The sequence below is a fragment of the Sciurus vulgaris genome (genome assembly GCF_902686455.1).
Source record: "Sciurus vulgaris genome assembly, chromosome: 9".
Taxonomy (NCBI): domain Eukaryota; kingdom Metazoa; phylum Chordata; class Mammalia; order Rodentia; family Sciuridae; genus Sciurus; species Sciurus vulgaris.
Genome location: NC_136469.1, coordinates 73,761,020 through 73,786,800, shown reverse-complemented (window position 1 = coordinate 73,786,800; position 25,781 = coordinate 73,761,020). Strand labels below are relative to the sequence as shown.

Here is a 25,781-nt window from a genome sequence, read left to right as displayed (position 1 = left end):
AACATTCAGTATTGATCTAAGCAAATTAAAATACAATCTAACTATATTTAAAGGGTGATAAAGTATTATGCATGTGGGATGCAATTGGGGAAGAAAATAATATTCTGTTCTATACTGGTAAATCAATATATTGTACCTAAAAAGGAAAAATCAATAGGTAGCAGTGGGCTGGCGAGATAGCTCAGTCGGTAGAGTACTCGCCTTGCAAGCACAAGGCCCTGGGTTCGATCCCCAGCACCGCAAAAAAAAAAAAAAAGAAAAAGAAAAAAATTCATTAAAAAAAATAGGTAGCAGTAACAACTTGTTATTCAGAGACATGGAGGTAAATAACAAAGTAGGTGGAAGAAACAAAATTAGCTGTCTCTGTAGAGATGAAAATGAAAGTAGAGGTGGCACACACCTGTAATCCCAGCAACTTGGGAGGCTGAAGCAGGAGGATCACAAGTTCAAAGCCAGCCTCAGCAATTCATCAAAGTCCTAAGAAACTCAGTGAGACCCCTCTAAATAAAATATTAAAAAGAGCTGGGGGGTTGTGGCTCAGTGGTAGAGCACTTGCCTGGCATGTGTGAGGCCCCGAGTTTGATTCTTATCACCACATATAAATAAATTAATTAATTAATTAAATAAATGTCCACTGACAACAAAAAAAAATATTTTAATAAAAGGGGAGGGGAGTCGAGGATGTGGTTCAGTGGTTAAGTGCCCCTGAGTTCAATCCCCAGCACCAAAAAAAAAGAAAAATGAAAGTAGGGATGGGATGTAAGGAATTATTGTTTTTAAAAATAAGTCTTGGGGGCTGGGGGTATAGCTCAGTTGGTAGAGCGATTGCCTTACATGCACAAAGCCCTGGGTTCAATCCCCAGCTCCAAAAATAAAATAAAATAAAATAAATAAATCTTTATTTGATCCTTTAAAAACACATTTTTTTAATTAAAAAAAACTGATTTCCATTGCAATGCAGAAATTTTTCTCAAGGAAATATAACTAATAGAGTAAAGGGGGTGTCTAAAACCCAAATCTATTAACTAAAAGCCTAGAGTTTTCTTTCCATTACCATCTTACCTAAATCTGATTTTTAAGAAATCACATGTAATATTTAAATTGTCAGATACATTGTATAGTAGATTTATGGACTTTATCTTAGGAAATATACAGAATTTCCAAATAAACAGTTGGCTATATTATTCCTGGAACTTGATGGATCAGTGACAGTGACACTAAAAGGGAAGCGTCTGCTCAGTGGACCATGAACTACAAAAATAAGCATATAGCATTAATCTCATCACAATTCAAAACATATTGCTACAGCTGGATAGTATTAAAGTTTTCAAGAAAACAATGAATTGGTTTTGATTTCCAAAGAAATAGAAACATGCCGAATTTTACTAAAGACTGATCTTTGGCTGAGTAATCATAAAATGGTACTTTCCCAGACTTAACAACCCAGCTGTCATATTTATGATAATAATCTAGGTAGAGGAAAAACACAGTCAAAATGGCAGTAAAAAAAACAAAGTAGAGGACAGATGTGTAAAGGAACAGAGAAAAAGCAGTAGATCAGGGTAACAAAGCGAAAGTCTAGCTCCCTATACTTTCTGCCAAAAGAAGTGGGAGTATTTCTGGTTGGCAGATAAACATCTTACACAAAGCACATTTGAATTTCATGAGGCAAACATGGACTCGGAATGTGGAAATCCCACCTTCTCAAAGTCATGCAGCCAAGGCAACATACAAAGACTGCATTCCTGACAGCACTTTACAGGGCTAAGTATCACTAAATCAAATGAGTTAATCCCATGAAAATGCCTGAGAGCAAGTGATCTTCCTTTGAGTCATTATGTGAGAAGTGGAAGAAATTATCAAGAGAATTCAGGTAATGGCATCTAAATCTTTTAGAGAAGCAAATACCAGATAGAACCTCTTAACTGAGGTTACACTATGAGCTCCCATGGATTATGTTTACCTAGGTATGCTTTTATGGGTCCACATCTTTACAGAATAGGAAATATTTATAAAATCTGCATTTCTATCATTATAATGAACTGATATAACTTCTATAATTTATATCAAAATAATCCAGTGGTGAGAACTGGGGTATGGAAAATGAGTCAGCATAAGTAACATGGATTGGCCATGAGTTAAGTGCCGTAGTTGGGTAATGGAAACTGAGGTTCACTTACTTATTCTTACTTGTCTTGTGTGTTTGAAATTTCTCACAATAATAAGTTGTATTCTTTCTTTCATCTTTATTACCAATTTCTTTGGAAAAACTGGAAGATGTTCCACTTTGAAAAAACTGATGTCACTCTAGTCGAGCATGAACAGGCTAGAGCTGAAAGGCTGCTGACCCTTAGGAGGAGGCACATGTTTGTCACTTCTCCAATCTCTTTTATGTCTTCACTGACCCACTTTGTTGATATATATTTTACCTACTTGATACTAAGATGTATGGGTTTGCAACATTAATCTTATCCATAATCCTAAAATTCCACAGTGATACCAATATATCAAAAAATGTATATTATCAGACATCATGGTGCACAACTGTAATCCCAGCTACTCAGGAATCTGAGGCAGGAGAATCACAAGTTCAAGGCTAGCCTTGGCAACTTACCAAGCCCCTGACTCAAAATAAAAATTAAAAAGGAATAGGAATGCAGTTCAGTGACAGAACATTTGCCTAGCATGCATGATATTCTGGGTTCAAGTCCCAGGACCAAAAATAAAATTGTATATTTGGGATAGGGATATGGCTCAGTGGAGCACTAGCCTAGCATGCATGAGGCCCTGGATTCAATCCCTAGCACCACAAACACAAAACAAAACAAAAACTATCTATTGTTGAGTGATATCAGCACAATGACCAAATAGGAAGGCCCAGGCTCCCATTCCCCAAGAAGACACCAACATAATAACTAAATATAAATCGAATCACTTTTGTAAGCATTCCAGAAACCTGTTAAGAGGTTGCAGCAGCTCAGGCAAGTGCAAAGCCAAGAAGAGATGCAATGAAGTGGGAAGGAAAACTCATGGCAATTTACTTGCCTAGCTACTTCCCCTTCACTGCACAGGGCAGCACAGTCAGGAGAAAAACCCCAACCTTAGCTTCTCCCTCAGAAGGAAAGAGAAAAGTGAACTATGCACCTAACATTCTGGTTTTTCAGTGGGCTCTTCAAGGAACTATATATATATATATATATATTTTTTTTTTTTTTGCCTGATTTGGAATGCTGTATCATAGAATTATGAATTAGAAAATGGTTTGGGTTTTTTTGTGTGGTTTTTACTTTCTTTTTTCTTTTTTTCCAGTGCTAGGAATTGAACTCGGGGTCTTGCTATGCTAAGCAGTTGCTGTACAACTGAACTACATCACCAGTCTGGAAAATGGTTCTTAAAAGAATCGTGGCTTAAATACCAGGTTGAGAGCTACTGAGAAGGAAGGCAAACACCCCAGTGTATTCAACACTGGAGCACTGTTCTTTCAATGCTCAAATCTCAACAAAAGTTGGCAAGGCATACAAAGAAAAAGGGACACATGGCCTAACTAAAGAAACAAAATAAATCTCCAGAAATCAACCCTAAACAATGCATACTCTCTGACAAAGATTTCAAAATAACCCTTTTAAAAAATGATCAGTAAGCTAACAGGGAACATAGATAAACAACCACACAAGATCAGGAAAATCATGCATGAACAAAATGAGAATATCCACAAAGTGATAATAATTATTAAAAAATCAAAATCTAGAGCTGAAGAATCCAATAACTAAATTGAAATATGCACTAGAGGGGTTCAACAGCACACTTGATCAAGCAGGAAACATCCAGAGTCAGTGAACTAGAAAGCAGGTCATTTGAAATTAACAAATCAGAGGAACAAAAAGAAAAACAAATAAAGATAAAGATGACCTACTTAAAGAAATAATGTCGAGGTGCAATGGTACACACATATAATTCCAGTAACTCAGGAGGTTGAGGCAGGAGGATTGTAAATTTGAAGCCAGCTTCAATAAATTAGTAAGACACTTAGCAACAATCTGTCTCAAAATAAAAGTAAGACACTTAGCAACAATCTGTCTCAAAATAAAAGACTGCAGATGTAGGCTCAATAGTAAAAAGCCACTGGGTTCAACCCCAAGTACCAAAAGGAAAAGAAATAATAGCCAAAAAACTTCCCATAGTTGAGGAAGACAATGGACATACAAATTCAAGAAGCTCAATGAAGCCAGGCTTGGCGGTGAACACCTGTAATTCCAGCAGCTCGAAAGTCTGAGGCAGGAAGATCACAAGTTCAAAGCCAACCTCAGCAACTTAGCGAGGCCCTGAGCAACTTAGAGAGACCCTGTCTCCAAATAAAAAAATTAGAAGGGCTGGGGTCAAGTACAGAGGCACACACCTCTCATCTCAGCGGCTCAGGAGTCTAAGGCAGGAAAATTGTGAATTCAAAGCCAGCCTCAACAACTTAGCAAGGCTCTAAGCAACTCACTCAGACACTGTCTCTAAATAAAATATTTAAAACTGCTGGGGATGTGGCTCAGTGGTAAAGTGCCCCTGGGTTCAATCCCTGGTAGCAAAAAAAAAAAAAAGCAACTCAATGAACTAGGATAAACCAAAGTGACACACACCGAAACACATTATACTCCAACTGTCCAAAGTCAGACATTCAGGGGGGTGGGGTTGTAGCTCAGTGGTAGAGTGCTTGCCTAGCACATGTGAGGCACCGGGTTCAATCCTCAGCACCACATAAAAATAAATAAATAAAGGTATTATGTTCATCTACTAAAAAAAAAAAAAAAAAGGTCAGACATTCGGGTGTAATGGTACACTCCTGTAATCCCTCTACTTGGGAGTCTTAGGCAGGAGGATCTCAAGTTTAAAATCTGCCTGCACAATTAGCCAGACTGTCTGAAATTTTTTAAAAAATGCCGGGAATGCAGCTGAGTGATAGAGCACCCCTGAGTTGAATCACCAGTCACAAAACAAAAGTGATAGTTCTTTTTTTTTTTTTTATTTTTATTGTAAACAAATGGGATACATGTTGTCTCTCTGTTTGTACATGGCGTAAAGGCATACCATTTGTGCATCATAAATTTACATAGAGGAATGTTGTTTGATTCATTCTGTTATTTTTTCCCTTCCCCCCACCCCTCCCACCCCTCTTTACCCTCTATACAGTACTTCCTTCCTCCATACTTGCCCCCCTCCCTAACCCTAACTCTAACCCTAACACTAACCCTTCCCTCCCCCCCCATTATGTGTCATCCTCCACTTATTAGCGATATCATTCGTCCTTTGGCTTTTTGAGATTGGCTTATCTCACTTAGCATGATATTCTCCAATTTCATCCATTTGCCTGCAAACGCCATAATTTTATCATTCTTTATGGCTGAGTAATATTCCATTGTATATATATACCACAGTTTCTTTATCCACTCATCAATTGAAGGGCATCTGGGTTGGTTCCACAGTCTGGCTATTGTGAATTGAGCAGCTATGAACATTGATGGGGCTGTGTCTCTGTAGTATGCTGATTTTAAGTCCTTTGGGTATAGGCCAAGGAGTGGGATAGCTGGGTCAAATGGAGGGTCCATTCCAAGTTTTCTAAGGAATCTCCACACTGCTTTCCAGAGTGGCTGTACTAATTTGCAGCCCCACCAGCAATGTATGAGTGTACCTTTCTCCCCACATCCTCGCCAACACCTGTTGTTGCTCGTATTCTTGATAATCGCCATTCTAATTGGGGTGAGATGGAATCTTAGGGTGGTTTTGATTTGCATTTCTCTTATTACTAGAGATGTTGAACATTTTTCCATATGTTTGTTGATTGCTTGTAGATCTTCTTCTGTGAAGTGTCTATTCATTTCCTTAGCCCATTTGTCGACTGGATTATTTGAATTCTTGGAGTAAAGTTTTTTGAGTTCTTTATAGATTCTGGAGATTAGTGCTCTATCTGAAGTATGATTGGCAAAGATATTCTCCCATTCTGTAGGCTCTTTCTTCGCATTGCTGATAGTTTCCTTTGCTGAGAGAAAGCTTTTTAGTTTGAATCTATCCCAGTGGTTGATTCTAGCTTTTATTTCTTGTGCTATGGGAGTCCTGTTAAGGAAGTCTGATCCTAGACCAACAAGGTGAAGATTTGGACCTACTTTTTCTTCTATAATCTGCAGGGTCTCTGGTCTGATTCCGAGGTCCTTAATCCATTTTGAGTTTAGTTTCGTGCATGGTGAGAGATATGGGTTTAGTTTCATTCTGTTGCATATGGATTTCCAATTCTCCCAGCACCATTTGTTGAAGAGGCTATCTTTTCTCCATTGCATATTTTTGGCACCTTTGTCTAGTATGAGAAAATTGTATTTATTTGGGTTTGTGTCCGTGTCCTCTATTCTATACCATTGATCTACCTTTCTATTTTGGTACCAATACCATGCAGTTTTTGTTACTATTGCTTTGTAGTAGAGTTGAAGATCTGGTATTGCAATACCCCCTGTTTCACTCTTCCTGCTAAGTATTGCTTTAGCTATTCTGGGTTTCTTATTCTTCCAGATGAATTTCATAATTGCTTGCTCTATTTCTGTAAGGTACATCATTGGGATTTTAATTGGAATTGCATTGAATTTGTATAGCACTTTAGGTAGTATGGCCATTTTGACAATATTAATTCTTCCTATCCAAGAACATGGAAGATCTTTCCATCTTCTAAGGTGTTCTTTAATTTCTTTCTTTAGTGTTGTATAGTTCTCATTGTAGAGGTCTTTCACCTCTTTTGTGAGATTGATTCCCAAGTATTTTATTTTTTTGAGGCTATTGTGAATGGGGTAGTTTTCCTAATTTCTCTTTCTGAAGATTCATCACTTATGTATAAAAATGCGTTGGATTTATGGGCATTGATCTTGTAACCTGCTACTTTACTGAATTCACTTATGAGTTCTAAGAGTTTTCTGGTGGAATTTCCAGGTTCCTCTAAATATATAATCATGTCATCAGCGAACAGGGATAGTTTGAGTTCTTCTTTCCCAATTCATATCCCTTTAATCTCTTTGGTTTGTCTAATTGCTCTGGCCAGAGTCTCAAGAACGATGTTGAATAGAAGTGGTGAAAGAGGGCATCCCTGCCTTGTTCCAGTTTTTAGGGGGAATGCTTTCAGTTTTTCACCATTTAGAATGATATTAGCCATGGGTTTAGCATAAATGGCCTTTACAATTTTAAGGAATGTTCCCACTATCCCTATTTTTTCTAGTGTTTTGAGCATGAAGGGGTGCTGTATTTTATCAAATGCTTTTTCTGCATCTATTGAAATAATCATGTGATTCTTGACTTTAAGTCTATTAATATGGTGAATTACGTTGATTGATTTCCTGATGTTGAACCAACCTTGCATCCCTGGGATGAAACCCACTTGATCATGGTGCACTATCTTTTTAATATGTTTTTGTATGCGATTTGCTAAAATTTTGTTGAGAATTTTTGCGTCGATGTTCATTAAGGATATTGGTCTGAAATTTTCTTTCCTTGATGAGTCTCTGTCTGGTTTAGGTATCAGGGTGATATTGGCTTCACAGAATGAGTTTGGGAGGGTTCCCTCGTCTTCTATTTTATGGAATACTTTGAGAAGTATTGGAATGAGCTCTTCTTTAAAGGTTTTGTAGAACTCGGCTGAGAACCCATCTGGTCCCGGACTTTTCTTTCTTGGTAGGCTTTTGATGACTTCTTCTATTTCAGTACTTGAAATTGGTCTATTTAAATTGTTTATGTCCTCCTCGTTCAGTTTAGGCAATTCATATGTCTCTAGAAACCTGTTGATGCCTTCAAAATTTTCTATTTTGTTGGAGTATAGATTTTCAAAATAGCTTCTAATTATGTTTTGTATTTCAATCCTGTCTGTTGTGATATTTCCTTGTTCATTCCGAATTTTAGTGATTTGGGTTTTCTCTCGTCTGCTCTTTGTTAGTGTGGCTAAAGGTTTATCAATTTTGTTTATTTTTTCGAAGAACCAACTATTTATTTTGTCAATTTTTGTATTGTTTCTTTGTTTCAATTTCATTGATTTCAGCTCTGAGTTTAACTATTTCCTGTCTTCTACTACTTTTGGTGCTGTTCTGTTCTTCTTTTTCTAGGGCCTTGAGCTGTAGTGTTAGGTCGTTTATTTGTTGAGTTTTACTTCTTTTATTAAATGCGCTCCAGGAAATAAATTTCCCTCTAAGTACTGCTTTCATAGTGTCCCAGAGATTTTGATATGATGTTTCTTTGTTCTCATTTACCTCTAAGAATTGTTTAATTTCCTTCCTAATATCTTCTGTTATCCATTCATCATATAAAAGCATATTGTTTAATCTTCAGATGTTGGAATAGTTTCTGTGTTTTACTCTTTCATTTATTTCTAACTTCAATCCATTATGATCTGATAGAATACATGCTAGTGTCTCTATCTTCTTGTATTTGCTAACATTAGCTTTGTGGCATAATATATGGTCTATTTTAGAGAAGGATCCATGTGCTGCTGAGAAGAAAGTGTATTCGCTCTTGGTTGGATGGTATATTCTATAAATGTCCGTTAAGTCTAAATTATTGATTGTGTTATTGAGATCTATGGTTTCTTTGTTCAATTTTTGTCTGGAAGATCTGTCCAGTGGTGAGAGAGGCATGTTAAAATCACCTAGTATTATTGTGTTATGGTCTATTTGGTTTCTGAAATTGAGAAGGATTTATTTGACATACATGGATGAGCCACTGTTTGGGGCATAGATGTTTATGATTGTTATATCTTGCTGATTTATGCTTCCCTTAAGCAGTATGAAATGACCTTCTTTATCCCTTCTGACTAACTTTGGCTTGAAGTCCACATTATCGGAAATGAGGATGGATACTCCAGCTTTTTTGCTGAGTCCATGTGCATGGTATGTTTTTCCCCATCCTTTCACCTTTAGTCTATGGGTATCTTTTTCTATGAGGTGAGTCTCTTGCAGGCAACATATTGTTGGATCTTTCTTTTTAATCCAATCTGCCAGTCTATGTCTTTTGATTGATGAATTCAGGCCATTAACATTCAGGGTTATTATAGAGATATGATTTGGTTTCCCGGTCATTTGGTTCATTTTTCAAATTTTATTTATTTATTTGTTTGACACAACTTGTTTCCCTCCTTTATTTGACAATTCCTTTAGGATAATTCCTCCCTTTGCTGATTAGCTTCTTTGTTTTTCATCTCTTCCTCAGGAATATTTTGCTGAGAATGTTCTGTAATGCTGGCTTTCTTTTTGTAAATTCTTTTAGCTTTTGTTTATCATGGAAGGATTTTATTTCATCGTCAAATTTGAAGGTAAGTTTTGCTGGGTATAAGATTCTTGGTTGCATCCATTTTCTTTCAGGGCTTGAAAAATGTTGTTCCAGGCCCTTCTAGCTTTTAGGGTCTGGATTGAAAAATCTGCTGATATGCGTATTGGTTTCCCCCTGAATGTAATTTGGTTCTTTTCTCTCACAGCCTTTAAAATTCTGTCTTTATTTTGTATGTTAGGTATTTTCATTATAATGTGCCTTGGTGTGGGTCTGTTGTAATTTTGTGTATTTGGAGTCCTATAAGCCTCTTGAACTTGATTTTCCATTTCATTCTTCAGATTTGGGAAATTTTCTGATATTATTTCATTGAATAGGTTGTTCATTCCTTTGGCTTGTTTCTCTAGGCCTTCCTCAATCCCAATAATTCTTAAATTTGGTCTTTTCATGATATCCCATAGTTCTTGTAGATTCTGTTCATGATTTCTTACCATCTTCTCTGTTTGTTCAACTTTGTTTTCAAGGTTAAATATTTTGTCTTCAATGTCTGAGGTTCTGTCTTCCAGGTGTTCTATCCTATTGGATATGCTTTCTATGGAGTTCTTAATTTGGTTTATTGTTTCCTTCATGTCAAGGATTTCTGTTTGGTTTTTTTTCAATATCTCTAACTCTTTATTGAAATGATCTTTTGCTTCCTGTATTTGCTCTTTTAACTGTCGATTGGTGCGATCAATCAATGCCTGCATTTGCTCTTTCATCTCATCATTCAGTGCGTGCATTTGCTCTTTCATCTCATCGTTTGCTTCTCTGATCATTTTAATTATGTACATTCTGAACTCCTTTTCTGTCATTTCTTCTGCCATGCTGTCACTGGGTTTTATTGATGTAACATCTAGATTTGTTTGCAGCATTTTCTTTCCTTGTTTTCTCATATTGTTCAGGTATCAGAGGACCGCTGAGATATTTCAGATTTCCTCTATTGACTTACAATGTCCCTGAAGATTTCTATATATATCCCCCCTTAGCCTTCAGTAGGCTTAAGTCTTGGAAGAAGTTGATAATGCGGTGCTCCACAAGGAAGCTGCCTCTCTAAGAGTGGTGGCCTTCAGGTGGGGTATAATCCCTGCTAGTGGGCAGAGGTGCCTCCACTTGTTGACCAATGGTCATCCAAAGGGGACCTAGGCTGTGGGCTGAGGCAAGGCCTGTTTGGGCCTGAGTCTCTGGTTTTACCGTCCTTGTGGGGAAACCTCACCCAGCAGGGAAGACTCACCCAGTGGGGAGATCTCGCTGGTCAGTTCCCTCCTAGAGGTTCCCCTCAATTTACAGCTACCGCCTGGGCTGGGATGCCTTCCTCTGCAAAGTTCCCAGGGGCCCGGCCCTACCTCCTGGGCCTGGGAGCCCTCACCCTTTGCAGATGACTCTCCTTAGGCTGCCCTTCCTCAGAGAATCTGCCCGCAGGCCTGGAACCTTCGCTCCGCCCTAAGCCTGTCTCTGTGCGGCTCTTCCACCAAGAAGCCTCCTAGATCCTGGGACCCTGCTCTGCACCTAATCGCCTGGCTATGCGGCCCCTCCTCTGAGCAGCCACCTGGGGCCCCGTACAATCGCTCTGAATCCCAGAGACCCCCCCACACGCCTCTTCCTCCAGACAGCCGCACAGTATTCCGGTGCGGTCACTAGGAGTCCAAGAAACTCACTGCATGCCTCCACCTCCACCAACCACCAGTAGCCCTGGCAATCAATCAACTCAGAGTCTAAGTGACCCTCCCCGTTCCTCCTCTTCTCCAGATAACCCCCGGGGTTTCAGGAGCAGGTCGCTGTGAGTGGCTCTGAATCCACGTGACTCCCTATGCACGGGTCCTCTGGGCACCGCCCGGAGCTCTGGTGCGGCCACTCAAGACCAAGCGACCCACCATCTTCTCCTCCAGGCAGCCCCCCTTGTTCAGGAGCTGTCACTTTAAGTCCAAACAACTCACCCACATCGCCTTCTCCTCTGAGCACCGCCTGGAGCGCTAATGCGTCACTGCGAGTCCAAAGACCCGCCGCGCTCCTCTCCTCCTCCTCCTACTCCTCTGGGCAGGCCCGGTGTTCAGAAGTGGTCTGAGTCCAAACAGCTCACCACGCCGCCCCTTCCTCTGGCAACCCGCCTGGAGCTCTGGTGTAGTCCCCCGAATCCAAGCGGCCGCGCTCCTCTTCCTCCTCCTCGTCCTCAGGGCAGGCGCCGGGTGTTCAGAAGCGTCGTTCTGAGTCCTAACAGCTCGCCGCGCAGCTTCTCCTCTGGCAACCGCCTGTAGCTCTGGTGTAGTCACCCCGAATCCAAGTGGCCACACTCCTCCTCCTCCTCCTCAGTGCAGGCCCCGGTGTCCTGAGTCCACACAGCTCTACTCGCCACTCTTCCCCTGGGCAGACCGCTGGAGCCCCAGTGGTTGCTCCGAGTCCCAGCGCTGTGCCGAGCGGCCTCCTTTATGGTGCTCCCCAGCTGTCCGAGTTCACTGCTCCAGCGGGGGGAGGGGCGTCTCGCCGGCAGTTCTACTTCACAAAGTTTCCTGCGTTCTGGGACCACCGTCCCATCCGGGATGCCCCCCCAGGGGGTGAGAGTCACCCGGCTGCTTTGAGTTGGTCCCAAGCGTCTCAATATCTCCTCTTTTGAATCCTGAGTCCTGGAGCAACATGAAATGCAGCCACCCTCTAGGCCGTCATCTTGAAACCTCCAAAAGTGATAGTTCTTATTAAGCTATCAGCAAATTTCTCAGAAGAAACCTCGCAGGCCATAAGGGAGTGGGATAGTATATTCTAAGTACTGAAGGAAAATACTGCCAACCACAATACTGTATCTAGCAAAGCTGTCCTTCGATAATTAAGAAATTAAACTTTCCCAGACAAACAAAAGCTGAGTGAGGTTCATTACCAGTAGACAAGAAATGCTAAAGAGAGCGCTTTAAGTTGAAACAAAAGAACACTAGACAATAACACATAATCATACAAAAATATAAAGCTCTATTAGAACAAGTAAATATACAGTCAAAGCATAGGCTTCCATAGTATTGTAATGTTGGTGTGAAAATCACTTTTTTTTCCCCATGAAGACAGTGTCTTACTGTCCTTGCCCAGCTAGTTTTCAAACTCTCGGGCTCAAGTGATCCTCCTGCCTCAACTTCTAAGTAGCCAGGACTAGTGGTGTGCACCACCGTATCCAGCCTTATGAATCAAACTTGGTATAGAATCTAAATACCAAAAGCACAAAAATAACTATAAATTGCTGGTTGCAGGGTAACCATCCATGATCTGCAAAAGAATTATTAGGGGAATCTGGCTTCCGGAACTCACAATTATGGAAAATTGTTCGGGGATTGCCTGTAGTATGCGTTACCCTCCCATTGGTTCACTGCTGAAGTTCAAATGCAAGCCCCAGATGTGGGAATGTCCCGCTAGAGCCAAAAGGCTTGTTTTTAACTCCACACCCATCCAGTTTTTCAGGGAAGAAGCTCCTACCGACCACTTTTGATCTGTACCGCTGTAAATAACCAACCCCCACTCCTACGTTGGTTAGAGCCAGTCCCTTATGGACTGCTAAATCAGTCAGTACCCCTGCTTCAAGATAAATTTCTGTTCTTCTGTCATGATAAAATAAATTCCTTAGAGATTATTCACAGGCCAGTCCATCCCTCTACAGGAACACCTTCCCTCACGCATGTAGGAAGTGCAGCGAGACTGGGTGTGGTAGCACACAACCTGTAATCTAGCAACTCTGGAGGCTGAGACAGGAGGATGCAGTTTGAGGCCAGCCTCAGCAACCTAGTAAGCCCTAACTAGTGAGATCCTGTTTCAAAATTAAAAAAAATAAAAAGGGCTGGAGAGGTACTCAGTGACAAAATGCCGCTGGATTCAATCCCCAGTATAAGTTTATATAAATGGATATACTACATAAAAAGAGCAATTTGGGACATCATGACAAAACGTGCAAGAGCAGAGATGTAAAGGAGTTTGTTGTGTGCCCTTGAAGTTAAGATGCTATCATTCTACTTAGATGGTAAATACAAAGATGTTCATGTAAAAATTGTGTATTTGTTAATTTCCATCTTAAGCTATTTGAGGTCCCATAGTCAATCTTCATGCCATAATCCAGTAAAACTATTCCAGTACAAAAGCAAGGATATAACTACAAAGTACTTTCTATTATGGAACTCTTGTCATTTAGAAAATTTCCATCCATACATGTATATTGAGTTCTGGGATGTGGCTTGGAAGTAGAGTGCTTGCCTAACATGCACAAGGCCTGGGGCCTAATCACCAGCAACACACACACACACAACACACACACACATGCAAAAGTGAAGTAAGTATATACTGAGTGCCTGCCTGAGTTAAGCATTGGGACTAGGCACTGGAGTACTGACATAAGATAGCATTCCTGCTCTGGAGTCATTTCAAGAGAAGGACCACTTTTGATGCATTTTTACTCAAATTTATTTTCCTCAAGGACTATTGAAATGTTTTACTCTGGAAAGCTTTTTGCAAACATAAACATGCTTCATTCATTCTCAAAGCCGTACTGAAGAAGGATGGAAGCATAAGACTCATATGCCTAGTCTGAGATAGGTGTGAAATGTTTAAGGTTCCCTGATGGCTACTGAGACAGACCATAAACTGACACATTGGGGACATCAGGATGTGGCCTTTTCCACACAGTTTCCATGCTACCAGTTTTTGTTGTTTTTTTTTTTTTTTTTTTTTTTCGAGGCTGGGTGTTGCTATGGTTCCCAGGCTGACTTTGTGATCCTCCTCCTGCTTTCAACTCCCAAGTAGCTAGGAAAACAGGTATGCACCATGCCTAGTGTCCATATTACTTTTAAAAGGAAGATATAAGTGAAAAGTTGATTATCAAGGGGATTATTGTTTTAAACAGATATGATCAGGAATTGCCATAGCTATAGGGGTCAATGTACTGAACTAAAAAATTAGGGTCATCTGATCTGAGAACATACATTGACAAGAACAAAACCAAATTTTTGAAAATTCAAGATTTCAGGTTTCCAAAAGGTCAACAGAGTCATCCAAATATTATACATGTTGATACCTAGATTACAGTGGTGCAGGGTACTGATGCTCCAGTTTCAGCTAAAACCAGAGTAAATTTTCACTGTGCTCCAGGAAAATTTTCATTTAATCACCATGACAACCTTATGAATTAGGTGCCATTACTATCCCCACTTTACACATAAGAACACAGACTCAGAGACAAAGTCAATTATCCCAAAATCACATCACATAAGCAACTGAGCTTGAATTTAAAGAAAGGCAGGTAGGTCAAAGTCTGTACTTTTTTTTTCTTCCAGTGCTGGGGATGGAAATCAAGGCCTCTTGCATTCTGGGCAAGTGCTCTATCACTGAGCCACATCTCCAGACTCTTCTACACTCTCCCCACCCCTCATACTAGGTTAACCCCAGGGGAGCTCAACCACTGAGCTGCATCCCCAGCCCTTCTTATCTTTTAGCTTGAGATGGGGGTCTCACAAGTTGCCCATGCTGACCTCAAACTGAGGTCTTTCCTCCTCTGCCTCCCTGGAGTAGGTGGGATCACAGGAGTGTGGCACTGCACCAGCCCATCTGTACTTCTAAACTCTACGTCATAGTGCCTTTTGTAATAAGGATAAGAATATGAGAAGTTCCTGAAATGCCTACTGAATCACCTAAAAAGCATTAAACTATGCTTACATAATATTAATGTCAAGTATATTTTATTGGGTTCGAATTCTAGAAAAACTAGTTCATCCACATCTAGTACTTTCCAGTCAATTCCGTGTTCCCTAACCACTCTACAATATGAGTGTTCCTCATAACAAGACATTCTGTGTACTTTCATGTCACTTTTATATACGCATGTGTGTTCCACATGCTCCTAGGTCATTCCAGAGAGAAAGAGTGAAATTGAGCAAAAAAAAAAAAAAAAGACTATTTTTTAGGAAACAAAAACAAAATAAGTTCGACTTGCTAATGTAAAACACCATGTGAGAGTACTGAGTGATGATTCTCTAAAAATTGGAAACTAGAGAGTTACCAAAATGAAGTCTACCATTTTTCTTAACAAAAATTTCCACAGTTTATCCTTTTTAAGAGAATTTCTCTCTCACCTTCTTTTTGGTACTTCCTTAGGATCTCAAAGATGCCAATTCAAAATGTTTCTTCAAAATAATACCTCTGACAATGAGTTTGCTCATTCCGTAGTGCAGTTTTACAAAAATCAAAAACAACAGCACAAATGATTCAACCCCAGATGCATTGTCATGTACTTACAGTGCTGTTGCTTTGTGATACCAAGGAAAAAGAGTGTGGCAGGGACCCAGATGATCTGCCAGAGCTGTTCACTAACCCACGCCAATGTGCACTGGCTCATCCACCAGTGGGCATTCATGCATCTGCATCTTTACACAGTGAGAGAGTTCTTCGTCCCACTCTGGGTATAGGAAATAGAGCACAGACTCGATTATGAGATGCTTGCCACTTGGGTGGAAGAGGTCTTCTCAAGCCAACTTTCTGTTTCCTTGAGGGAAAGCTCAATTTCCTCAGATGCTTGTTCTTGGCATTTAAGTGCAGTTAGGCGCTTCATTTCATAATCCCTTTCAAGTTGATGGCTAAAGAAAAAAACACATGAAGCAATCCCAGAGGCATTTTCAACGGGCACCATTTAGTCAAAACAATATCATAAAAGTTATGTTGATAGCTTCACATTGCTGAATAATTAAAAATATGACAAGGCTACAGATAGAAGGTGTGGAAAAAAGGAAGTATGGCATAAGAAAGACAGGAGGTCTGGGGGTATATACACATATTTAAACATTTCTCTGATAATAAGCAACTGATACACATGATTATAATTTTTAAAGCTGATTTTAAGAAGCTTACCTTCTGCCGAAGGGGAGCAGACCTTTCTTGGTTTTGCATTTTGTGAGTTTTATAGGACGACCAAGTGTAATTTGTTCTAAGAAAGGCAATTTGAGGTCGGCTAGGTTCTGGTACCAAGTCCTTGTAAGCACTGCAAGATCCCAAGGTTCCTGTCTGGGGCAAAATTCATTGATTCATTTAAGAAACACTTAAAACACACACACTGTAAGGAATACAGAAGATATCTTGGTGGCCCTGAGTCCTATTTGCCACATTTGGATTCCATGGGAAGGTATTGTAAGGATTTTCCAGTTCTCTAGCCTGGAGAAGAAGTCTTACATTAAATAATGCAGAGACCTATTGAAAAAATGACCAGAAAATTACAATTTCAGGAACTTTTGTTTATAGTGCATCCTCCCTGGAATCAATTCAATCTTCCATGTAAATGAATATAGATAAGAACTGTGGGCTCCAAAGTCTTTTATGGCTAGTTAAATTAAAATATTGTCAAATTAAGGAAGTATAGAGGATCATCATCATGCATTGGTGGCATACTCTAAGGCTTTAGGTGTGTGATCTGGGGAAGAATGAAACTCCAAACTACCGCATTAAAAATAATCATATGTGTTAGGTCGGAATTTGAGCAACTGTATGAGGGATAGCCGAGCCACTGAGGCAAAGGGCAGCGTACCACTTGGTGACCAATCAAACAGGGGCAGAAAAACACCAACCCTTACCTCCACCTGTCACTCAGCAGGACCCCCGGCCCATTCTGGCCTATAAAGACCCTTGGCAGCCAGAGCCATGTGCGATTTTCTCTGGCTCCCTACCCTGACCTGTACTGGGGGTGTTGGAGGGTACTAGGAATTTCGCCCGAGAGCCAAATTCCAATAAAGCTTGCTTCGGCTGCTTTCTGTCCAATTTATTTGGCCACTAGCCGTGCCCCCAATCTTACACTATGAGCTGGGCACAGCGGTGCTTGCCTGTAATCCCAGCAACTTAGGAGACTAAGACTGAAGGATCTCATGTTCAAGGCCTACCTCAGCAACTTAGTGAGACCCTGACTTAAAATGAAAAACAAAGAAGGGTTGGGGAGGTAGTTCAGTGGTAAAATACCCTAGGGATCAATCCCAGTACAAATAACAATAATAATAATTGCATGAACCCTAAATGAATTATTTTATTTAGCTTAATACTGACATTAAAAATCTGCTACATGTTTCTCACTACAGACTATGTGGGTTAAGCCCATGAAAAAATGGAAAGACTTGCTTGGGTCTGAGTAGGAGAAGCACCAGTGTTACACACCTGTTTCAGACAGGTTTTGCACCTCTGTGGCCAAAAGACCTGACAAGAACAATTTTAGAGGAGGAAAAATTTATTTGGGGTTCACAGTTTCAGAGGTCTCAGTCCATAAACAGCCAACTCCATTGCTGTGGGCCTAAGATGAGGCAGAAAGGTATGGAAGAAGAAAGCAGCTCAGAACATGGGACCAGGAAGAAGAAAGATTGATCTGCTCACCAGGGACAAAATATATAGCCCAAAGTCATGCCCTGAGACCTACCTCCTCTAGCCACACCCTACCTACCTAGTAGGTAGTTACCACTCAGTTAATCCATTCAAATGGATGAATGCCCCACTTAGGTTAAAGGTTCTTCAAAACCCAATTAATTCATCTCTAAACTTGCTTACATTATCTTATACATGAGCTTTTGGGGGACACCTCATATCTAAACTACAACACCACCTAACTGAACAAAATGTAATTGTGAGTTTTCTCTGATTTTCCTATTGCTCTGGTTTTATAACCTTATAGAAAATCCCCATTTACTTCTTACAATATTAACAAGAAAAATTCACTTGACTAATAGTAAATGTATGATAAGCAGAGGGGTTAAAAATACAAATCCAAAAAATGTGTAATAAATATGCAGCACTATAATACCAGAGTAAAATTACTGTGTTGGCAACATGTGTTCATTATATGTTCTCTATATTCCAGACAACCTGCAAGTACTTGACACACATTCCTTCATTCACAATTCACACCACATGGATAGGCACTTTCATATCATTTTACAGATGTGATAGTCAAGGCCAAGGCCCTGAGGAGGTTTGAAGAGGGAGTCAGAACCCAGGTCCTCTTTTTGTTTTGTTTTGTTTGTTTCGTTTTGTTTCAGTACTGCAATACTAGGGATTGAACTCAGGGCCTCATGCATACTAGGACAGTTATCTACCACTTAGTTACTAACTTAGTTACTAACTATTTCCATCCCTACCCCATTTTGTTGTTTGTTTGCTTGGGTGTTTGTTGTTTGTTTGTTTATTTGTTTGAGATAGGGTCTCATTAAATTGCCCAGATTGCTCTTGAACTTTCAATCCTCTTGCCTCAGCCTACCCAGTTGCTGGAATTACATACAGCTCCCAGGTCTTGTTTGCATCACCACACCCAGCTCCTAGATCTTGTTTGCAAAGCCTAGGTTGTCCACTTCCTACCAAGCATGTAAGTTGCTGAACTCACCCTTTGTGCCAACTAACGAACTGCTCTAAGGTAACATCTGGCACAGGGATATTTTTAAGTAGATCTGAACTCTCTAAAAAGGTATTTTAAGATGGTGGGTAATAGAAAAAAGTGTTGTTTTGGAATTAAAAGCCTCAGATCTCTAGTCCTGTACTTTGCTAACACAGGTCAATGATTTGGTCAAACTTCTCTGAACCTACATTTTCTTATTTGTGTTACTTTGGGGTAAAGAGCAAGTAAGATCATTTGCATATTCTTATAAAAGCAGTTGCCTTTAAAAATAAAATCAGCACCATACACGGGAAAATACCTCATATAGTCCAGTATCACATAAGGAATACAGGGGTATCCAGTATCTTTACTTTAACAAAGACTCCCCACCCCAGAGGATGCTTACTATGATAAAAATACTTACACTTTATAACAACTGCCTTGCAAAATGGTTTTCACTGTGTTCTTTCTTGGTAAGCCATAAGCCATGGTGGTCCACAGTCCAATTTCCTTACATAGGTGTCTGATGTAAAGTCACAGGTGTTCTGTTCACCTTGCCTGAAGATTGAAACATACCTAATTAATGGCTTTCATTTGAATTTTTTCCTTCAGTGCTGAGGATGGAACCCAAGTCTTCTGCATGCTAAGCAAGAGCTCTATCACTATGCTAATCCTCAGTCCTCACTTGAATATTTTTACAGCAAAATAATAAATATTCAGAGAAAGTGTTTCTGAATTCAGAAGGCCTTTAACAAACGTTCACTGAACTGGAACCCCAAATGTAAAAGCTTTTTATTTTCTATGAACTCATCAATTCTTGCCTCCTTTTTTTTTTTTTTTTTTTTTTTGGTTTTGGAGATTGAACCCAGGGGAACACAGAATTTTAACCACTAAGCCACATCCCCAGCCCTTTTTATTTCTTATTTTGAGACAGGGTCTCGCTAAGTTGCTTGGGGCCTCACTAAGTTGCTAAGGCTGACATCAGCCTCCCGAACCGCTGGTGTTACAGGCATGCGTCACCAAGCACGGCTCTTGCCTCCGCTTTAGGAGAAAATGCCAGGCAAGATTTGCTGTCCTAAGTGGAAATTTCTTTAACTGCATCAATGTTTTGTCATGACATTTTGTCATTGCCTGAGCATACCAAATCATGACAATCCCCGCATCACACAATGTGTGTGCTTACAGCAGTACTAAACCATGAATGGCTCTGCTGGCCCAGAACTTCTTGCCATCAGCCCGAGACCTGTAAACCAAGCAACCCTTTTCAAATTTTTCCTCAATCAAAAATCTGAATCTAAACCAGGTAGCCGAATCCCAGCTACTCGAGAGACCAAGGCTGGAGATTCCAGGACAGCCGAGGCAATTCAGAGAGACCCTATGTTAAGATCAAAAAATAAAAAGGGCTAGGATGTCGCTCAATTATACAGTCGATTGCCCAACTTGCTCAAGGCCCTGGGTTCAATCCCCAGCACCCTAAACGAACCAAAATCTGAGTTTAAAATGTAGCCAACTCTTAGCACCATTGCTGGGTCCCGCCCTTGCGCACGCATTCGGGCAAGTCTCCTTCCCTTCCCTGGACTTGCAGTTCCTGGTAGGAACCGGTTCCCGGGAGGGGTGGAGGCCTCTGCAGCCGCGGGGCCCGGACAAGGAGGCAAGAGGCGGGCAGGACCTCGCATCTTCCCACGCCTGGGCCCCGCCCTTCCTCCGCCTCGCCCCGAACTCTCAGCGGGCGCGGCAAGGCGGGTCCCAGCGAGCCGGCCCCGGCAGCCTCTTTACCCGGGCTCGTGGGTCTCCGCGGTCGCCGTCCCCCGCGGACCGAGGGCGGAGCGCGCGCGGGCTAGGCGCACATGGCGGCGCACACGCCGCGGGCCCGCGCCGCGGGCACACGACTCCTTTCCTGCTCGCGGGCCAGAGCTGCGGACCCCAACCAGGGCCGAGGCCAGGCAGCTCTGCGTCACACGGAGGCCTCGATAAAGGGCTTTGTGGTGCCCGCCCCGCCCCCGGGGTTGGCTCCGGCGGGGTCCTAGGGTTACCGCGCCGAGGTGAGGCTCTCCACGAAACAACCTGCGAGCAGCTAGGTCTTTCCCTGGAAACGACGCTTTCAAACGTCAGGGGATGTACCGAAGCTATTTGCAGTTGGGGCTTACGTTGGTGAGCACCAACGGGGAAAAAAAATGTACCTAGTTCAGACATGTTCACTGTGGGCAGTCGTCACTGGTGACCCTTGATGATAATGTTCACACGCTCTAGTGGATAAAGGCAGTTTTACGCGCTAAAAGCTCGAGGCTCACATGGAATCTTACATGTTCCTGTTGAGAGAGTCGACAGTCAAGTCATTAGAAATTAGTATGAGTTCATATTTTAATTCATCAGGTAGTCAGCAAATAAGTTCATATGAAAATAGCTTACACTGTCATTCTGCGTGAGGGTTTGGGGTCAGAGCCGGGTTGGAGTTCTAGCTCTTCCACTTGCTAATTTTAAGATGTTTAAGTCACTCTCTAAGCCTCAATTTCTTCACCCATAAAAAGGGGATCCTACTGTATACCTTAGGGAGTTGTGAGGATTAAAGATCATGCCTTTAAATTCTCTGCCACATAAGGGTGTAATTGTGAGCCTAGGAGCAACTCTATGAAATAGGCAAAGGGGACACTACATTTTATTCCAATTGTACACAGGAGGAATGAGCTAGGAGAGGTTAGAGAACTGAGCAGTTACATACCAAGCTCCAGAGCCAACTTTTGAAGTTAAACAGAGCAACCTGTCTACCTGATAGGCTGCTCTTGATCCTCCTTCCTGCCTGATTAGGAGGCTCAAAGGGTTGATTGATCTTTAGAAGGTGATTTCCTACCAGTCAGAAATCACCTCTTCAGCATTTTTTTTAGTTCCAATGGAAAATGAGCACTAAGGAGTGAAAGTGTGTGTATGTGTGTGTGTGTGTGTGTGTGTGTGTGTGTGTGTTTTAATATTGGGAATTGAACCCAGGGCTACTCTACCACTGAGCTACATCCACAGTCCTATTATTTATTTGTTTGTTTGTTTGTTTGTTTTAATTTTGAGACAGGATCTCATAAATTGCTTAGGGCCTCTAAAGTTGCTGAGGCTGGCCTTAAACTTGGGATCTCCTTCCTCAGCCTCCTCAGTTGCTGGGATTACAGGCATGTGCCAACATGCTCAGCTCAGGTCTTGATTTTTAACACAATAAATGGTGAAGCCCTTATGGAGTGTAAAACCAAAATAGTAGATTCATTCAAAAGAAGGAGCATAAAGTGGGGAATAAAATGAGTGTACATCATACAAACATCGGAAGAAAGCACTGGGGAGATTTCATTTCGTCATATATGTACATTATACATACACATATGTGTTCATTCACGTGTATACATGCACATACATGAATATATTTGTGTGTTGTGTTACAATATAAAATATAGTTTTTAGAGTGAGTCTAAAAATTGAAAACTCTCTAAGGTGATCTTAGAGATAAAGCGAGAGAGAGAAAGAGATTTCTGGAGACACACCCAGATAGAACAGAAAATGCCTCCTTAGAGTGAAAGTGCTTCATGAATACCTGGACTATTCCCCTTCATGGATGAAGAAATCTAAGTCCGTGGAAATGATGTGATAGGTTCATAGCCACACTGAAAGAAATCAGTTTGTGATCTTTCTATGTGGGAACTGTTCCCTGTAAACGTGTAAGATCACTGAAATTGTGTTCAGTTATTTCCTTTGTGACTCACTTTGGACAAATATGATGGAAGTTACAATATATGACTTCTGAGACGAGGTCATAAAAGGTACTGTGGCTTCCTGGATCACTCTGGGAGAGACCAGCTGCCATGCTGGGAGGACCCACAAACTGTCTTTCGGAGAAATTAATGTGCAAAGGTATTTTCAGGTCTTTTGCCACCAACTTGTGAGTAAACCATGCTGGCAGCAGATACTTCAAGGCTCAGTCAAGCTTCAGATAACCACAGCCCCAGCTGCAGTTATGCAGTTCATGAAAGATCCTGAGTCAGAAACATCCAGCTGAGCAGTTCCAGGATTCCTGGCCCTCAGATAATACAAGATTAATAAATGTTCATTGTTTTAAGGTACCAACTTTTGGGGGAATTGTTACACAATAGATAACATTTAATATACCATTAAATGTCTTATAATAGAAGGAATATTTTACATTCCTTATTTATAATTGAGATTAATAGTACAATAAAAATTAACAGTAAACCACATTATTATGGACAATGACTATGTAGCTAATTTTGCTAAATCTCATCCAGGATCGCTTAACATCCTTAAATATTATCAACATGAAAAGTATCTACCACTCCCCCACAAGTAATGACAAAGAAAAATGCAATAAATTTTGTAGATGATGAAAGGGTATTCAATAAAAGTCTAATTTCCCCCCATAATGACTATTCCAGTATTTTCTTTTGAAATAATAAATCTAAAAATTCCCTCTCCCCACCTTCTTTCCCTTCCTCACCTTTTCCTCCTTCCCTCCTTTTCTATCTCTATGTCTGTCTCCATTTCCATCTCTGTCTCCATCCATGTCTCTCCTCTTACTTTGCTGACCCTACACACATCTTCCTATTAGATGAGGCTTTATTCACTGGTTTCATCCATTTCAAAAAGTTACCATCTGTCATTTGAATTGGTTAAAGGAGCATTGCTGCCACCTAGTGTTAAAACTAAGGTTCAAAGAAGACTACAAAGAAACAACAAAAACCTAAGTATGATAACTTTGACTATTTGGGGTGCTGTTCAATGTGTTTCATAATCATTATCTTACTTAATTATTGCATAATAAATGCTACAAATAACTTAGTTATGGGGTTACAAGAAGAAAAAACTGAGGAATCTTAAGCATTAATGATTTTTTCAATGTCACTTGATTTGAACCCAAAACTACCCAATTCTGATTTTTGTGTTCTCTCCACCCCACTACACTATACATTCTCCAAGGATGATGATTTTCTTATGAATGATTTTGAAACTTCCCTTTTCAACTATTCTGATGAATATGAATAGTTTGTCTACTTTTAAAGAGCACTGTTTATATCTTTGAACTTGGTGTGCAAATCACAGATGCAGCTTACACTTGTTTCATGGCTCCTTCCAAAATTATTCTAGTAATAACACCAACTCTCTAAGATTAAGACAAAGCAATACATCTGCAAAAACTTCAAAATCATCAAATAACAGCACTGAAAGCCCTAAATGTTCTCAGTCCTTCTCTATTAGCATCTTTGATGCTTTCACCTCTCTGGCCATTCCTTCACTTGTTTCCTCTCTTCCCTTCCCTTAGATTTGTGCCTATTGTAATGGCATGAGTCTCTTCTTCCTCTATTCACTCTATCTCGGTGCTTCAGTGGCTCTGTTCTCACAAATGTAACTCACTTCTCTTTGGATCAGTCCCAATCTGATTCTCTTAGCCAGTCTTGGCTTCGTTCCTGAACTCATATCCTTCATTTCCATCAGTTTGAGGAAACTTCCTACCTGACTATCCTGTTCTGATGAAAATTTCAACATCACCAAAATATAAGTCATCTCCTAGGCCCCAAGCCATCACCTCTATCTTTCCTTATCTGAGAACAGCCCATGAGTCTTCTATGAACCAGGCTTAGAGTGTTGGAGTCATTTTAAAAGCATATTGCCAGTATCTACTCCATGTCAGCAATCATTCTTCCCTCTTCACATGACATCTGGTCCTCACAGATTAGGAGAAAAGAAGGTGATAGTTTTCCTAGTAAAGAAAAAAAGAGTTTAAAGGGCTATAAAATGACTTGTTTATCATTACACAATTAGTATATTACAGAGTCGAATTTGAACTAATTCCTAAGCTGCCTACTGTAGGATCTTTGGATTCCCCAGCCATGAGATCCCATTGCATTCTTAAAATAATACTCACCCACCCACCCATTGTGTTTTCACCAGACAAAATGGGTCTCTCTACCTTAACCATATTACTATCTGATAAGAAGAGAATAATGACCCTGCTATTGTCCAGACCTCTCCCAGAAGCCCTTCCTTGGGAGGCAAAACCAGTCAGAATCCATTATGCTGAGATAATGAATATGGTGTTTGATTTATAGCCTAGAATTCTTCCCAAAACACCATCAGCAGTGATAAGGATCCCTGGCTTCTCTCAAGCCAGCACTACCCAAAACTTGTATCTACCAGGGAAAGGCTTAAGCTGACCACCAGATTTGAATTCTTCCATTTCCTATTCTTAGCATTAGTTCTAAAAATAGGAAGACAGGTCTATCTTTACACATCTGAATATATGAGGCCTTTGAGGTCTTACAATATTGCCCGAAAAGTACAAATTCAAGGATTTATATGCTTCAGTACATTTGAAATTTTATTTTCATGCTAAATTATAAGTTAATTAAGTTGAGAGAACTGTGGTTATTAATCAAATATTTTTAAATGAGTCATATTTTATTGACTTTTCAAATATATTTAACTGAACACTTCTTGAGGAGGGAGAGCCCAGATAAGAGTCATGTGCTCTAATAGAAAGTCTCACTCTGAGGGGATAGGGGTGGCTTAGGGATAAAGCCAGCATTTAGAGGCCCTGAGTACAATCCACAGCACTGGGAAAAAAAAAAAAAAAATACTGTGGCTACCCATGTGTTCTCTGATTACTCACTTTGTGGGATTCCAGCTGTTGTGTTGAGAAGCACTATAAAAAAAGTCATAGGACGAGAAAATTCCTCTAGCCAACAACCATATGAGTGAGCCATCTTAGGAGTAAAACCCCCAGCCGGAGTCAAGCTTCAGATGGCTACAGCCTTAGCCAACATCTTGACTGCAACTTCATGTGGACCCTGGGCCAGAAACATCGGCCCAGCAAAACTGCTCTCAAATTCCTCACCTATAGAAACAGGGAGATAAGATGGCTATTTTAAGTCACTAAATTGGACTAATTTGTTATTGCCACAGATAAGGGACATAATCTACTAGGTTACTCTTACACAAGAAAGAGATAAGGAGACAGAAAGAAAGATAGGGGAATGAAGAGGAGTTGTGAGAAGAGATGGGAGAAGATGGAGTGAGGTGAATCCAAAGGCTTTCCCTCTCCGAAAAACAGGATGAGTCTGGGGCAACTGATGTA

The 25,781-nt window shown here is 40.6% G+C and overlaps 1 protein-coding gene across 1 annotated transcript in view; it reads right to left on the bottom strand.

Annotated features, from left to right (window-relative positions):
- LOC306669384 (uncharacterized protein C4orf36) overlaps positions 1-19,183 on the bottom strand; it is a 38,362-nt gene extending 19,179 nt beyond the window's left edge. Inside the window, exon 1 of the mRNA XM_079153359.1 lies at positions 19,086-19,183. Within this exon, the coding sequence (XP_079009485.1) occupies positions 19,086-19,150 (65 nt within the window). The 5' untranslated portion in view covers positions 19,151-19,183. The remainder of the gene's footprint in view (positions 1-19,085) is intronic.
- Between the last annotated feature and the right edge of the window lie 6,598 nt (positions 19,184-25,781).